The sequence below is a fragment of the Lissotriton helveticus genome, chromosome 5_1 (genome assembly GCF_964261635.1).
Source record: "Lissotriton helveticus chromosome 5_1, aLisHel1.1, whole genome shotgun sequence".
In the NCBI taxonomy this organism is placed as follows: Eukaryota; Metazoa; Chordata; class Amphibia; order Caudata; family Salamandridae; genus Lissotriton; species Lissotriton helveticus.
Window position 1 is genome coordinate 364,659,622 of NC_136065.1, and position 17,700 is coordinate 364,677,321.

The 17,700-nt window shown below is 47.2% G+C and overlaps 1 protein-coding gene across 2 annotated transcripts in view; it reads left to right on the plus strand.

Moving 5' to 3' along the window:
- CAPZB (capping actin protein of muscle Z-line subunit beta) overlaps window positions 1–14,500 on the plus strand; it is a 230,209-nt gene extending 215,709 nt beyond the window's left edge. Inside the window, exons 9-10 of one of the 2 annotated variants that reach the window (XM_078642491.1) lie at window positions 9,252–9,363; window positions 12,903–14,500. In XM_078642491.1, the coding sequence (XP_078498617.1) occupies window positions 9,252–9,354 (103 nt within the window). In that variant the 3' untranslated portion in view covers window positions 9,355–9,363; window positions 12,903–14,500. The remainder of the gene's footprint in view (window positions 1–9,251; window positions 9,364–12,902) is intronic. The other variant, XM_078642492.1, reaches the window with a different exon arrangement.
- The last annotated feature ends 3,200 nt before the right edge of the window (window positions 14,501–17,700 follow it).

The following is a 17,700-nucleotide window of genomic DNA, read 5'->3' on the forward strand; positions in this document are numbered from 1 at the left end:
CAAGCAAGCTACAAAAAAATGAACATGCTACCTTCACTACCTTCAAGCAATGTTAAGAAGGACAACGCTTCCCCAGATTCAAGGCTGCGTTTACAATATGAACAAAAGTTACAAAACATTTGTTTCACCACTTTGTACTGATGCAAAAGCTCGCGCGAGCACACACTATTTAGGCATTTACATACTGACAGCACAACCATAATGCGATCACCAAGTGTCATATCAGAGTTATTTAAAAGTTAATTTCATTATTTCGCACCAACATCGTCACAAAATTTCATCAAAACCAAATAACCGGATTATGATGACCCTGAAAGCACAGTTCATCAGAACGAAATAGATTGAAAGTCTTTCAGCAAATGCATTCATATACACAATGCAGCCCCCAGCTCCACTAGAGGAACGTTTCCCTGAAGGTACCATTACTAAACAGTATATTAATTCAGCTTTAGCTGACCTATGTCTAGTATGATTCATTTTTTTAAAACTACCAAACACAAAGTCCACAAATGCTCTCTTTCAGTAAATAAGAATCCCAGAACCATACAAGGCTCTCAGAGTCTAAGCGCAGTCGGACCTTATAGATAGGAGAAATGCACACCATGTGAGTTTTCTAACTAGAAAAATATTGCCCCGTAAATGACCACCTAGTCAAATGAATTATTGTCTCTTGACAACCTCGTTAATGAGCAAGACTGTTGATATAGCAAGGGTGAGCTCCCAGGCTAAATTGCTTCGCCCACAACGGGGAAGCAATTACATATTAGAGTTTACACTTGAGGACAGTACACGTACCACAGATCATGGCGGAATTGCTGCAATATACTCAGCTCTACGCCTCCACGTAGGTGGAGGAAGTTAACGATCTAGCAGATTATCTATCAGAGATTGCCATGGTTGGACTGTCCTCTCCGCAGCAACAATTCCTTAGCAAGACAGTCTCAGTTGAGGAGATTATTTCCGCAATTGACTGTGAATGGGTCGAAAGCCCCTGGCTCTGATCGACTCTTGGGAGCATTTTTTTAAACTGTAAAACACCTTCTTGCCACCCGTTTGCTGGAACTCTATACTTAATCCCTTGAAAATGGCACAACTTCACCTTCTGGACTGAAAGAAAAGCGTTGTCATTCTACCTTGACTGTACACAAGAGTTCCGTCCAGACGACCAACTCTTCATGGGGTATGTCAGAACGAAGAAAGGACCGGCTGTACAGAAGAGTAACCTCTCACGATGCTTCATTCTCTGTATCAAAATCTGCTTAGCATCAGACTTGAGTCCCTTGCTGACTTTGCCACTGGATTCAAGCTAGCCCGGCTGAAGACTGCTGCAATGCCAGAAACCGGTCCTGGGAAGCTTGTTTCCGGTCCAGGGAAGGCATGGCTTGGCAGTTCGGGCTGGACTGTTCCCATGAGGCACAGGGTCAGACTGATTTTCATATGGCCATGTCCGAACTGGGGTGGCAGAGTGGGCTAAAGAATGGTAATGGATTAAACCCAGATCAGTTGACTGGGGGTGAGTGCTTGTATTGTCTACGCAACGTCCATCATTTCCTTGGTTTTGCTTTGTTCGCCATAAGTTGGCAGGGTATGCTCAGATGTGAGTCCCTTGCTCACTTTGCCACTGGATTTAAGCTAGCCCGGCTGAAGACTGCTGCAATGCCAGAAACCGGTCCTGGGAAGCTTGTTTCTGGTCCATGGAAGGCATGGCTTGGCAGTTCGGGCTGGACTGTTCCCATGAGGCACAGGGTCAGACTGATTTGCATATGGCCATGTCCGAACTGGGGTGGCAGAGTGGGCTAAAGAATGGTGATGGATTAAACCCAGATCAGTTGGCTGGGGGTGAGTGCTTGTATTGTCAACACTCTGTCCATCATTTCCTTGGTTTTGGGTAGCATTGGCTAAGAAGCAACCCTGTGAGGGTTTGCGTATTATTCCACCAGAGCTAAAGCTGCAACAAGTGCGTTGTCCAGGACCAGAACTCCGCAAGCTATCTGCCAGGCATGAACGTGGGCTTCCCTGCACACGTTTACCGAACACTATTGTCTGGACAGTCCGTTCCGTGGGGATGGGCACTTTGCCCATTTGGTCCTGTAGGACTTCCTCGTGTGAAATTGGTCCGCAGACCCACCTCCGGGGATGTATTGCTTGGGTATCTATTTTAAGGTAAGGAATCTGCAGCTAGAAGTCTCTATCAGATGAACAAATTACTTACCTTCGGTATTACGTTAGACTCTATCTAACCACAGATTCCTAACTTTATAGTTTTCCACACCAGTGGTCAGTATAATTCATGGCTTTGCGCTTCTGGCGTAGAAAGTCTCAAAGTAACTGACGTTGGCACGCCTACGTGGGGCCTTAATAGGCAACACAAATGTAATTTGCGGCACGGACAATACCATACAGAGCCGAACCACGCCACCTACCCGCGTGCAGGGGTCCTGCTCATGAAAAATGTCTGGATCCACTCTGACCCCTGGGGATGATTCGGAGGTAAGGAATCTGTGGCAAGATAGTCTCTACCAGAAAAGGCATTACCGAACGCAAGTAACTTCTTCGTTTTTCAGCGTGAATCTTTCTGGATTCACTATGCTGTGCATTATTCCCCGGTCTTGTGGTTGGGTCCGGAATCGTAGTCTTTTTTTTTTTTTTCGTAGCCCAGTTGGTCGTCTGCGTCCCACCTCTTTGAGTGTATTTCCGGTGACGTCGGCATGCTTCCTGCGGAAGCTCCTACTCTTGGGCGCCATCTTCAGATTCTTTTTTCCGCGGTCGGGTCTGGATCGTTCCCGTTTGGGTTCCATACATTTTTGGAGAAAGTAGACGAATACAGAAATTGGAAGGAAAACAACTCAGAAGACTTCAAGAGACTTCATCAACCAAGGGCCGACACAGGAGAAGGAGAAAACTTCGAGAACTTCGACACCCGTCAACGAACACATGACCAGGGGGCCCCCTGAGCGCTCAAGATGGACAACACGCCCTTCAAGTTCTGCCGTAACTGCCACCACAAGTACGCGCAGAAGGACGAGCACCCGGTTTGCAACCTTTGCCCACCGGTCGACCACGGGAGCAAGGACTGCAACGCCTGCTCTGTCTTCACCCCGAAGACCCTTCGTGTGAGAGCGAGGCAGAGGGTAGCGCACGCCGCCCTGCAGGGCAAAGCCCCGACTCGATCCCTTTACAATCTGGGGATGTCTTCCGAGGAAGAGGACAACGCCGCCGCCGAAGACGACGGCTACACGGTCGTAGAGACCGATAATACCAAGACTTCTGATAAGGTAGGAGATTCTACGGCCCCTAAACACCCGAGAGACTCTGAGTCTCGAAAGAACGAGGGCAAGGCCTCGAAAGCGCCGGCGCCAAAAACTTCGGCGCCCGCTGCTGTATCCAGGCCCAGCGGATCCTCTGAGAAGGAGTCCCGAGGGCTGTTGAACAGCAAAAGTCGTCGAAAAACGTTCCCGAAAAGGATTGTTCGACGCCGAGGGAGAAGGACCCTAAAGCACCTTCGACGCCGACCAGAGACACGAAATCCAGTTCGGCGACGTAGCCTTCGACACAGAGGATCAGCTCGGTGCCGAGCCAACCGCCGAAAAGAGCGGCCGAACCATCCGACGCGGAACACGCAGCCGAGATGGAGAAAAAGAAAAAGCGTCTCGAGGCCGAATTGGAAAGCATCTTGCAGCAGAAGAAGGAGTTCGACGCCAAGATGAAGGTCTGCACGATCCCCCACAAAACCAAGGCACAGGTTGTAGAGGTGGTCGAGGAGGAAGACTGACGCCGAGGAACAGGCGGCTGACGTCGAGGAAATCGTCCAGGAAGAGGAAGAGAGTCCCTACTATAGTTACGACTATGAGGAGGAAGACAGCAGGACGGACCCGGGTCTGCTCCCTCTGAAACACAGGATGTGGATTATCTGAATGTCGACACCTTAAGCCCAGAGGAGGCCATCGACACATACCCCTCGAGGCCCTCGGATAAGGAAAGCAAGAGGATGGACCTGGTGGGCAGAAGGATTGAACGGAATGCCGCAACCCACTGGCGCATGGCGAATTCCAACGCCCTGATCAACAGGCACATGTACCAGATCATGGAGGAGCTCGGTCAGTTGGTGAAAGACCTGCCCCAAGATTCCAGGCAAAAGGCCGAGAAATTGGTGGAGATGGGGAAGAACGCGGCAAATTCTTGCCTCAAGACTGCCCTGGATGGAGCAGACACCTCCAGCAGGCTCATGATGATGGGCATCACTGAGAGGAGACACGCCTGGCTTAGGATTTCAGGTTTCAAGCCCGAGGTGCAGCACAGCATCCTGAACACACCGTTCAACGGCGAAACCTTGTTTGGAGCACCTGTTGATGAGAAGCTCAGCCAACTGAAAAAGGATAACGAAACGGCAAGGTCCATGGGAGCATTGCAGTTCAGAGGTGGAAAAAGAGGCACCCCGTCACGAAGACCCAGCGGGAGAGGTGGAAACCAGCCAAGTACATCACACCAGGCTTTACAACAAGCGCACCAGGCAGACACACAAGTTCAGCATGGTCAGCATAAGCAGTCCTGGCAGTACCAGCCAAGAGGTCAGTCCTTTCGAGGGAGAGGAAATGGACGTGGACAGAATAAAAGAGGGGGTCAGTAGCCCGCCTCTAAGTGACTTCAAAAAACTCTGTGTGCCCACCCACAGAAAAGATCCCAGGATGAAGCACGTACAGAGGGATCAAGTGTTACACATACTAATCACCTATGACCACATAACACCAGTGGGAGGAAGATTAAGATTTTACCTCCAAACATGGAGAGAAATCACATCAGACAAATGGATTCTCAACATCATCCAATTCGGATACTGCATAGAGTTGGAGGGGAGGCCAACAAGCAGAAAACCAAAAAGAAGACCACTAGCAAACAAACAACTAGAGCGTCTTCAGGAAGAAGCAAAGGAGCTCCTGCAGAAGCAGGCCATAGAACCAGTACCCTTCAGGGAAAGGAACAAAGGTGTATACTCAACTTACTGGTACCAAAAGTACACCAAACAATGAGACCCATTCTGGACCTAATGTTCCTGAACAAATTCATAAGAACGCAAAAGTTCAAAATGACCTCCCTGCAAGAGGTGCTCCCGCAATTGCAAATCGGGGACCTCATGGTCACAATAGACCTCAAGGATGCCTACCTGCACATCCCAATGAACAGAAAGCACAAGCATATGCTCAGATTCACCATCGGAGAAAACCACTACCAGTTCATAACACTAGCCTTCGGGCTAAAATCAGCACCAAGGGTCTTCACAAAGTGCCTCGCAGCGGTCGCAGCACACCTACGAAGGAAAGGAATACACGTATATCCTTACCTGGACGACTGGCTAGTAAAAGCAAACTCATACCAGAGATGCAAGCGGCACGCACAAACCGTGACAACCACGCTCATAAACCTGGGGTTCTCCATCCATTGGAAGAAATCCTCAATGGAACCGGAACAAGTAAAGATTTTCCTGGGAGCACAGATCAACACCTTGCAGGGCAAGGTGGTCCCCAGCGAGAAGAGGGCGAGAATGCTAGTGAAAGAAACTCTGCTCTACCAGAAGGGGCAAGCTCTGACAGTGAGGACTGCGAGCAAGATCATGGCCATGATGGCATCATGCATCCACCTAGTACCAAATGTACGGCTCCACATGAGACCCATTCAAGAATGGCTACAGGGGCAATGGTCACAAGCTACAGGCCGTTGGGAAGATCTAGTGGTTGTAACACACTCCGTGCAAAAGGAAATGACATGGTGGAACATGGAGAACATAACATGGGGAAAGCCTCTAACGCCCCCAACACCAACAGTGACCATCACCACAGACGCATCCCTGAAGGGATGGGGCGCTCACATGCAGGAACTCAAAGTGAGAGGACTGTGGACACCAGCAGATGCGACCAAGCATATCAATTACCTGGAACTGAAGACAATCTTCCTTGCATTGAAAGCTTTCCAAACGAGGCTGTACAAGCACACGGTATTGATACAAACAGACAACACCACAGCAATGTTCTACATCAACAAGCAGGGTGGGACACAGTCAGCCATGCTTTCAAAGCTAGCACAAGAGATATGAAGATGGGCCATCCCACTCAAGATAGACCTGCTAGCCATACACCTACTAGGGAAGGACAACGTACAAGCAGATTGGCTCAGCAGACAGACATCGGCATCCCACGAGTGGGAGCTCAATGCACAAGAGACAAGGTGGCTGTTCGACAGATGGGGAACACCATCGGTGGACCTTTTTGCTCACGCCAGAATGCAAAATGCCAAAACTTCGCATCCAGACAGACCGAGGAGGGATCCCTGGGGAATGCCCTATGGATAGATTGGTCCGGGACATTTGCTTACGCTTTCCCCCCTGATACCGCTGATGCACAGAGTGCTCAGCAAATGCAAAATGAGCAACATGACCCTGATACTGGTCGCACCGCAGTGGGCCAGACAGACATGGTACTCGCAGATCATGGAGATGACAGTGTGCACCCCACAGATTCGGCAAAAGAAAAGACCTGCTCTCCATGCAGAACGGAGAAGTGCTGCACCTAGAACCAGAGAGCCTGAGCCTGGTGGCGTGGCTCCTGAGGACATAGTTTGCACATTTAAAACTACCAGAAAGCACCCTGAGGGTTCTTCGGGAGGCACGAAAACCCAGCACTCGGAAGTGCTATGTTGCGAAGTGGAAAAGATTCACAATGTGGTGCAGAAGAGAAAAGCTTCACAATAAAATGAAGGACTCCACAGTGCTAAGGTACCTCACGCACCTGCTAGAGAGGAACCTTAGTTCATCCTCGTTAAGAGTTCACTTGGCAGCGATAGTCGCTTACACAAGAGGAGAAACGTGCAAGAGTTTCTTCACATCACAAGTGGTGAAAAGATTCCTGGAAGGAGCAAAGAGGATCGCACCACCAAAACGGGTGCCGCCACTTGAACATAGTCCTAATGGAACTCATGAAAGAGCCTTTTGAACCACTTCACAAAGCCTCCCTAGAGATGCTTACAATAAAAACAGCTTTCCTGGTTGCAATAACGTCCTTACGCAGAGTAAGCGAACTTCAGGCACTAACGCTACAAGAACCCTACATACAAATACACAATGATAGGGTTGTGATGAGAACTGACCCACACTTCATGCCAAAGGTGGTGTCCAAGTTCCACATGAACCAGTCTATACAGATACCGAGTTTTTTCCAAAAACCAGCCACTAGCGCAGAGCGAGCTCTGCACACCCTGGACGCCAGAAGGGCAGTCATGCACTACATTGAGAGAACGAAGGGACACAGGAAAACAAAACAGTTCTTTGTGTCATTCGCCAACAGTTTCATGGGAAAAGCAGTAACCAAAGAGACCATTGCACGATGGATCGCACAAACAATACAGCTCTGCCACAAGCGAGCAGGACAAGAACTAGCAGAGGGGACACGTGCCCACTCCACTAGGAAAAAGGGTGCTACAATAGCCTTCCTGGCTAACACACCCATACAAGACATATGCCTGGCGGCAACATGGGCTTCGGTGCACACGTTCACGAAGCACTACTGCGTGGATATACAGATGAACAGGGACGCACAAGTCGGACAAAAGGTGCTTCAACACATATTCAATAACCAACGCTCATTTTCCACCCAGCCGCCACAGAAATAAGAAACCGCTACAAAGTCTATGCACAGCATAGTGAATCAAGAAAGATTCACACTATAAAACGAATAGTCGTCTTACCTGTCGGTATAGTTTTGCAGCTTGAAGATCTTTCTGGATTCACTAGCGAACCCACCCACCTCCGCCAGAAAGATGAGGCTGGAGAGAGAAAAGGTGGTTAAAACAGAGACAAATACTAAAACAAAACACCTTAAAGGTTAAAAGCGGAAAATTACTTAATGGAACATTGCCATAACTTCGGAAACAGAACAAACACGGAAAAAAAATCCGAAGATGGCGCCCAAGAGTGGGAGCTTCTGCAGGAAGCATGCCAACGTCATCGGAAATACACCCAAAGAGGTGGGACGCCGACGCCCACCTGGGCTACGAAAAAAACAACCAAAAAAAACACTACGATTCCGAACCCAACCACAAGACCGCGGAATAATGCACAGCATAGTGAATCCAGAAAGATCTTCAAACTGCAAAACTATACCGACAGATAAGAAAACTGTTCGTTATTTACTTTGGTTATTCCAACACCACAGAAGACACCACAGAAGCAGTAAGACTGAAGGAACCTCCTTTGCAAGAGACTCCTGCTAATGACAGGTGACTGCTGGAGACACCATATCCAAGTCTGTGCTGCCTCCTCCCTGATATCTTGTCTCATTGCTAAGGATTAAACTGCGATTACTGCTGTTAAAAGATGGGCAAACCTTCAGAGGAAGCCAGAGACGCAGTTTATACCTCAAGCATACATATTCTCAATCATTTATTTTTTTTGTTGCTGAAGGTGGACGGTGCATTGTACAGCACTGTTTCTAAGCAGTGTTACTTATTGTGGATGCAACTTTTGTTCCCATATATATATGAGATAGTAAATCTATTTAATAGAAAATAGCCTTGACTGTAGTACTAGTGAGTAAGATTCAATCAATATTTGTAGCTCTACCATTGGTTGGTCCTTCAAGATTTTTGGGCGTTCTATCGACCTCATTTGAATCTAGTTGAAAATTATTTCTCTACTGGCACTTTTTAAAATGCTAGTATTACATAAATAATTATACAACTGTTTCTCATGCTGTCACCAGAGGGTAGGTAAATCAACATGTAATTTTACTAAACTGTAGAACCGGCGTAACAGGTGAGTACATTTTGCCAATAGAACAGTTGCGTTTTTTTCTCTGCAATGCCATTCTGGCATAATCGATCTATGTTTTAATTTTTTTTCTTGCTCTGCTGTCTTCAATACGTGGCTCGGATGATGTGGCCTCAAGAGAGCTTTCTGCAACTGTCCCTTTATTAATATTTAAATGTTTTTGTTGTATTTTTTAATTGTCCTTCGCAAAGTATTGGAATGACAGGCCTTTATTTCTAGCACTGGGTATTGTATACCTAGTTGCAGGTTCCAGAATGTTGTCCTCCTTGATGGCACTTAGAAGAAGAGTGTCAGCCTTTCATTCCTAGAATGGAGCCCTGCAGGTCTCATTGAAGGTTCTGCATTCTGGTGTGCTCTGAGAGGCCATCTGTCTGGCAGAACTCTTGCTTTTGCCTCCTTTTCTGTCCTTCACTTCTCTCCCACCTACTTTCTGTAGATCGATTGATGCAATACCCGACAATCAAAAGTTTAAACAACTGCAGAGGGAACTTTCGCAAGTTTTGACCCAACGGCAGATCTACATACAACCTGATAATTAAACAGTGGAGGTAACCCGTGCTCGCGAGGCCGGGGCGTGCCTAACCCTTAATCTCTGCATGGTTTTGCCAGACTCCACCCCACAATTCCATGTTGGGTCTTGTGAAAGCATTCACTTCGTGTACATTTGACGTTTGCATTAAGTCCAAACTAACAGTAAATATACAATTGTTAAATGCACATCGTGGCTCCTTGTCTGGCAGTGGAGCTGCACTCTTGTTCCTTGTGTTTCTTTGCAGCTTCTGTGTGGGTCTCTCAGAGGTAGTTGAAAACGACTTGTGCTCCTTGTGGCAGTTTAAGATTGCCTGTGTGGTGTGCTGCAAAACTGACTGTGTGGCACTGACGTGATCTGTGTGGCAGGTGTGTGTTGGGGCCCTTTGGATCTTTGTGTGGCAGGATAAATGTCTTCCTGAGTGTCAGTGGTGTGGTAGAGGGTTTCTGTTTCATGTATGGCAGCAGTGAAACATGGGCTTTGCCCTCTGTGGTGGGTTGGTTACTTGTCTGGCGTGATTGTGGCTGGGCCTCTGGCTCCCTCTGTGGTGGCAGTGGGGCAAAAACTTCAGCTTCACTTCATGACCTTTGGCACCTGTGTGGCAACACTGACTGTGCCTTATTGGCTGCAGAAACACTTTGACAGCAGTGATGTCCTGGTCTCTGGCTTTCTGTGGGGTGGCTGTGAGATGGAGTTGAGATCCCCTCTGTAGCGGGGGTTCTGGCTCCCTATGTGGCCTTTGGCTGCCAGTGTAGGAGCAGTTGAATGAGGGTCTGGCTTACTGAGTGACAGCAGTGCAATATTGAACTCTGAGTGGGGTAGGTCCTCCATCTCTGTGGTTCAGCATTGGCTCACTGGCCCTTGCTCAGTTTGTGATAATGCAGCATGCCTCTAGGTTTGTGTTTCAGTGCTTTGGTGCTGCAGATTCATGTATGGTAGTTCAACTAGCACGGACTGTGTGTTTGTTAGTGCAGCTGCATGGATGTTTCCTGTGCATGAGCATATTTTCTTACATATTGAAATAATATTTGTAGGGCTGGCACTATTTGATGGCACGGTTTGATGCATTTCCTTGCACGTTTTTACACACTTTTTTTGCAGTGTTTTTTGCACTAGGCAGATGTTCAAATGTCATGTTTCTTTATGCGATAAATCATCAGAATACTGAAAACAAAATGAGCCGCAGTCATGTGGCATAGTGCAACCATTATCAGAAATGCCAAACCTTTTGATGAACCTCCGGTCTTTGGAATTAATTACAGTATATTTAAGGATCATCAGGAATTGGTGAGGGTCATGGTCTACAAAGGATGTGGGGTTGGGATCGGGTCACTTTGTATGAGTGCTTAGATTGGACCACTAGCTCTGTAAATGCCACAGTTGTTATACCTGGTGCGTGAGTGCCAAGACCAGATTAGTATTGGTGCTGCTGTTGGGTTAGGATGCCTGCATATGGGTGCAGGGAATAGTTTGGTTTCACCATGGTCTGATTGTTGGGTTGGTTATGGTATCAATGTATTTTCGATAGGAATGGTTTAGAAGAGTGTGTGGGAGCAGGGAATAAGTTAGGACATTGATGCTGTGGCATATTGTTACAGCTATGGGTTTGGTTTACATGTTGTGGATGCTACCTTTGGTTAGAAGTCATGGTGCATAAGAGTAAGGCTGGGTTGCAAGACTTGTATCAGTGCTAAAGTTCATTTAGGCTCATGATGTTTTAATTACTGTAGTATGGTTTGTAGACGTGGCTTGATTCAGGTTGTAGGTTTTGGCTTGTGGTTGCTTGGTTTGGCTAAGGACACAATGTATTGTGCTTGTTTGCTAAAGTTTTGATAGACCTGGCATCATTGCTGGGATTGGGATGAGGCACATGGACTGTGGTGCTTGGGTTTTGTTTGGACTTGCCATTGGTCGCTAGATTAGAATATGTATTGTCTTGAGGCTGACTAGTCTTATGATAAATTCGTGCTGGCTTTCTGTTTGGACAGGTGTGGGTGCTTTGATCGTTTAGGAGTCTTGTTGTAGGGATGGGTTGCAAGGGTTGAGTTAGGACTTGTGTTTTGGTGCAGGACCATTGACTTATTGATGCTTACATTAGAATACGTAGTTAATGACAGGTTTTAATGGACTTTGAGTGGATATTCAGATTGGGATCGAGTATGTAGTCTGTTCTTGGTGGGTTTGGCCTTCTCATGGCATGACTCCCTATATCTTGGTATTGACATGAGTCACATTTTGCATAAATCTGGTAGACTAATAACTCATGGATGAGGACTTAGTAGGGTTGGGGTCTTGGGGTACTAAGGTTGGACATAGGGTGATGTAAGGGTGCTAGATTCGAATTGGAGTGTATTAGTACTGGGGTAGATTTAAGATATCGGATAGAGTTACTGGGAATGGAGTACTACCCAGGAGTTCTGGATTAGAAAATATGGTTGTTGTGGCTAAGTTCCGGGTAATTGCACATGTTCTATTCAGACACAATTGTATTTGTCCCATTGCTGAGGTAGAGCACATGGTCAACAGGTGCTCTTTGCAATATGTGTGAATGCTGTGTTTGGTTTAGTTCTCTTGGTGTTTGGTACTGATGTTTGATTAGGGCATCTGTATGGTGTTTGAGTTTGGACATACCCTGCTGTGGTTAAATGTATATCATTTAGGTGCTGCTGTTGAGTTATAATTCATGGTCAATTTTGCACCCGGGGCCTATTACAGATATGGCGTAATTTTCACGTTTGCATCACGGCGCCCCGTAAAGAAAGGTGTGAACAAGGAAAGTGTGCCCTATTATGTTAAATGCACTGCCCCAATGCAGCGCTGTCAAGAGAAATACGGAGCATCTGTTTTAAAGTTGTTGCCGCCCATACTTTTAGGAGGGACTGGAGATCGCTATGCAGGTGGGTGCAGTGAGTCGGGGTGGGGGGGGATTTAGGGGGGTAGTCCATGGGATCCACTTTCATCCCTCCAGAGGGCTGTCTTTAGGCCACATTTTTGTGGCTCACTTTCAGTACGCCTCCATGTTTGCCTCTGTGCCCACGTCTGTAATATGGCTCGGGTGCAGAGGCAGATTCCCTCATTTGCATGGGCCACACCCCTTACAGATGAGAGAGCGCCCTCTAATGATAGTGCTGGCACTACATGTGTACCAGTGCTATCAGAATTACATAAGGGACCGCGCAAGCATTTGTGCCCCTTTATGTAATACCAAAGTGCCCACAAAGTGGGCACAACACCTGTTGCGTCCAAGGCACTTCTGTCATACACAGTACCAAAATCTGTGCACCAAGGGCCGTATTACGGAAGGGTCCAGTAATATTGACAAAGGGTTGTTCCAGCAGGAATATGAGATTTAGACTAGCACACAAGACCAAGAAGTGTTGAATTTTTCACCCATTAAGACCAAAATAAATTGTAATCTGTTGTAACTTGAAGTAGCTTGTCACTGCCCTTGTGCCCTCCAGTCCATATGTCTTTAGGTTGCTTCTCTGTAAGTGATCTGGCTTTTGAATGTCTTCATATGTATACTTTTGTCATTTGTTTTCTCTTTTCTTGCTATAGGTCTGTGCAGACGTTTGCAGATAAATCCAAACAGGAGGCTCTTAAGAATGACTTGGTGGAGGCTTTGAAGAAAAAGCAGCAAAGTTAAACCCCTTGATCGGCTTTCATACTTGATGTGCACTCGTTCACTCCTGTTGCAGGAAAAGTCCTGTCTCCCTGCCACCCTCTTTCTATATGTGGTTTTGTTGTCTTGTCAGCATTCTGCATCAGATAATGTCTATTAAATGCCATGAATGAAGCTCTTGCGCTTTGCCGCTGGAGTCTTTTCCGTTGCATCCACGGGCCTGGAGTGTACAGCCATTATGAGGAACATGGTGTGGTGGGAGGAGAAGAGACTTTAACCCCCCACCTTGGTATCTGGTTATGAATGAGAGGTAGCAACCTAATCAGGACTGTCAGATGTCCTCCTGGCAACCAAGTGACATTTACTTCAACCAAAGCAGCATCTAGCCCTAGATCACTTTTTATTGCCCACACTTTACATATGGGGTGCCTCTTCCACTTTACCTAGCCCCATAATAAACAAATAAATGTATGTCTTGCGTTTTATTGCATCAAACATGCTCCTGATTACCTAATGTGTTTCCTCAGTGTTTAAAAGGAACATGCTTCTGCTCACCTACCATGCTCTCTCCCTCCTAAATATGGCTCTTGATAACTTGTTATGTCCACTGTCCAAGTAAAAAGTGATTTGATACATCTGCCTTTTTCCTGCTTGCTATGCTCACATACTTCCATTCAATGCTTTCCCCTCCCATATTGGTTACCAGTTGGGTGACATGACATTTCTTTCATTCTGTATAGGTCACCGGTGTAAAAATGTAAAACGTTCACGAAAAAGTATAAAACTATATTGGTCTGAACTCAGTCTCTGTCTGGGATGGAAGGTGGGGGGGAGGAGCTTACTTAGGGACACAACGGTTTGCTTAGTCACTTTGCACAAGTTGAGTGAGCGATGGTTCTGGTATTTGCACCATGGTCTCTTGGAGCTTCAGTCATGCCATGATGTGGTGTCTGGCTTCTTCCGGACTATCCAGTATGTCCATTTACCATCAATAGTATTGAAGGTACCATGGCGTCTTGTTCTCTCCTAATCACTAGCTCTCTCCTTGACTTAATCCTTGCTTTTCCTGGAAACCATTGCTCTGGCACTGCACCTTGCGGCGTTGCTCAGTACTGTCCTTGAAGATGTCCTGGTGCCATCAGTGAAGGTAGTGCACGGTCTTGTTTCTTGAAGGCATCACCCCGGTGTCCTCCTTAAAGACTTTGCCCTGGTGCTGTCCCTGAAGGCATAGTTATGATAACCTCATTGATGATGATGCCTTGGTGCCGTCCCAGAAGATATTGCTCGGGCACCATCCCTGAAGATGTTGCCTGGCGCTCTTCCAGAAGATTTGGCCCCAGATTTTTCTATGACAGCGTTCCATAACTTATTGCTGTCCTTTACAAGGCTTTTTTCTCTGTTGATTTATAGGGATTGCAGGGAGGGGAGGGGTGGGGTTGGTTTGGGGATTGTTTTTTGTAAAGCATAAACTTAAATTGACATCTATTGGAGCCTCCATATACTAGAAATAAAATAATGGAAAAAAACTTGAAAACCGAGCCCAGAACACTGATTGGTGCCTTTGTTTCTTCAATCGTGACTGCATGCTACTTACCTCTAGCTTGAGAATGCGTTTGGGTTGTGTCCTTTACATGTCTTCTGTTTTTTAGCATGCATCTGTTATTAAATTCAGAGGCAAACTCTTTATTGGTTACATGCACATTGTGATTGACAGAGTTGACAAACACAGAACTTCACTTTGGAATAGAGAATGTCACCACATTGTAATCCGCAGCTCTAAAAGCTTATGTAATCCGTAACTTCAGGAATAAAACAGTGTTCGAGGCATGTGGGCTGCTGAATTCCTATCTGTGCATAGATCGCCGCCTAGTGTTGGGTCCGGATGATTGCACTCTGTTGTCCTGGAAGAGTTTTCGAAGTATCACGAGATAGGGGACTCCTCCACAGTGCGTATGGGCATCTTCTCCATCTTCAGATTGTTTTTTTCCGCCATTGGGTTCGGATGTTACTCCTATACTCCAACTTCGGAATCGAAACAAAACTTTTCTAAAGGCCAAAAGGCCTTCGGCATTGACGGTATTGTTCTCGCTCGGTACGTCTTTACTCGATCAAGCTTTCCATCTCGACTCGGTCGTCGACGCGGGCTGTTGGGCCTTTTCGACGCCACGTGAGCCTACTGTCGATGGAGTGGCATTGTGGGCACCTTTTGAACGGGCTTCTTTCCAAGTTCCCACTTACTGCCAAACACTCAGTATGCAACAAGTGCCTTTCCCCAGACCATAGGGAAGAAACCTGCCCGGCCTGCGCCCAGTTTCGGTCAAAGAAAACCATACGGATCCGACGGGCCGCTAGGCAAGAAATGCAGCGGCAGGCACCGGAACCGGACAACATCTTCGATGATAACTAAGAACTACCGGAAGCTCCAGATTCGGACCTAGAGATAGTCACCATCGAGGACTACTCGGACTCCGATGACGACATCCCACCGGGGCAAATCGTGAGTACACTGCCCCCGACACCAATTAGCCCGTTACCAAAGGCTTCGGTCGAGGCATCGCCAAAAGGCCTTAGCCAAGATCAGAAAAGTTTTGCCAGCCCCGCCGTCCAGCTCGGCTCCGAAATCGAAACCGAAACCTTCAGAGACCCCAGGGCCGAGTACAATCATCCCGAAGGTTCTAGAGCCAAAAAAGGTCTTCTACCTGAAGGGCGTCGACCAGAAAAAGGCCACTGAGCCAAAAAGTGTTGAACCCAAAAGGGTAGTCGAACCGAACAAGGACACACAGCCGAAGTGCGCTGAACTAAAAAAGGTTGCCGACCCGATCAAGCCCGCTGTACCAAAAACCGTCGACCCGGCAAAGGTCGCCGACAAAAAGGGTGCCGTACCGAAGCCCGTAGCACGGCCGGAGAAGGCTATCGACCCGAAAATAAGTGCTCTGAAGACACCAGTCGATCCAAAAAAGATCATCGACTCTGAACAGGACAGTCGCCCCAAAAAGCCTGTCGAGCACAAGAAACGTGCCCAGCCTAAAGATCCGGTCGACCCCAAATCACTCGTCGACCCGAAAAAGGGGACCGAGCCGAAGAAAAGCAATAAAACACCAAAAGTCGTCGAAAAAGAAGGTGTTACTGACCCAAAAAAGACTAACACTCAACCAAGGACTGTAGAGGAAGAACTCTATCATCCAGATCCATCGGACGACCAACCAAAAATATATATTAACCCAGAGACTGGGAAGGTCACAATCCTGCACAGGAAGAAGAGACCATTGGACACTGGCTCTCATTCCCCTATTCCATTAAAGAAGAAGTACTTTGGGACTTCTCCCTCTAGGCCCTTCATCCCTTTCTATCCTATTATGCCTACTACACCTTTTGCACCTTACTCTCCTTCTCACCACGGGGACAATGAGGGGAACACAGGGGAAAATCCACGGCCAGAATATGATTTTCCAACAAGAGGAACCATGGGAGGAGCCAACAGACCTGTACAACACCCATCCCATCCCTGATGTACCCTCTTATCCAACTAGGCCGTCACCTACTGGTGACACCGTTGTCTTCAGCCAACTCATAGACCGGGCAGGGCAGGGCAGTACCACAACGTAGACATGCATAATGACCCTGTTGAAGAAGACTTCTTATTTGACACCTTCCCCACTTTAGAAAAGAGTGTCAGAACACTTCCTATGTTAAAGGGAGTGCTAAAACACGCACCTGACCTATTTAAAGATACAGTCAGGGCACGAGTAATCAATCCTAGGATAGAGAAGAAGTATAGAGCAGCCCCTACAGACCCTACCTACATCAGAGGGCAGTTACCATTAGACTTACTGGTAGTGGCTAATGCACGTAAAAGAGCCAACTCCCAAACAACGGGGGAAGCACCTCCCCCTGATAAGGAATCAAAGACACTAGAGGCGTCTGGTAAAAGGGTAGCAGCACAAGCCTCCAACTCATGGAGGATTGCTAACACACAAGCACTACTGGCTCGTTACGACGGGGCACAATATGACCAGCTAGAAAGCCTAATGCAACACCTACCTGAGCCTTTTAAAGCACAAGATGATGACCTCATACAGGAGGGAAAATGTATTACAAATGCCTCCATCAAATGTGCGCTTGACGCAGCAGACACAGCAGCCAGGTCAATTAACACTAGCGTCTTACTACGCAGACATGCATGGCTGCGCATCTCAGGCTTTAAGAATGAGGTGCAGTCCACCATTCTTAACCGGCCAGTCAATCAGGACTTTTTATTTGGGCCTGCTGTCGACACCATTTTAGACAAATTGAAAAAAGACACAGAAACCGCAAAATCAATGGGGGCATTGCAGTTTCAGCAACAGAGGCTCCTTTCGACGCTCCTCATACAGAGCAACTACACGGAGAAATACCTCGCAGACGTCATCCTCATACAAAAGCAACACACAGGGTTCCTTTACCAAAACCTCAAACAGAGGAGGTTATAGGGGCAACAATAATAAGGGAAGAGGACGTGGAGGCAATAGCACCAGAGCCTCCACTGCCACAAAACAGTGACGTTATCACGCTACCTCCAGACAACCTAACACCGGTCGGAGGCAGACTCCAACAGTTCCTACCTGTCTGGCACGCAATTACCACGGACATGTGGGTGAGAGAAATTATCCAGTATGGTTATTGCCTAGAACTGACTTCTACACCACCAAACATACCACCCAGACACGGTCCAATGTCCACGGAACACATCACCCT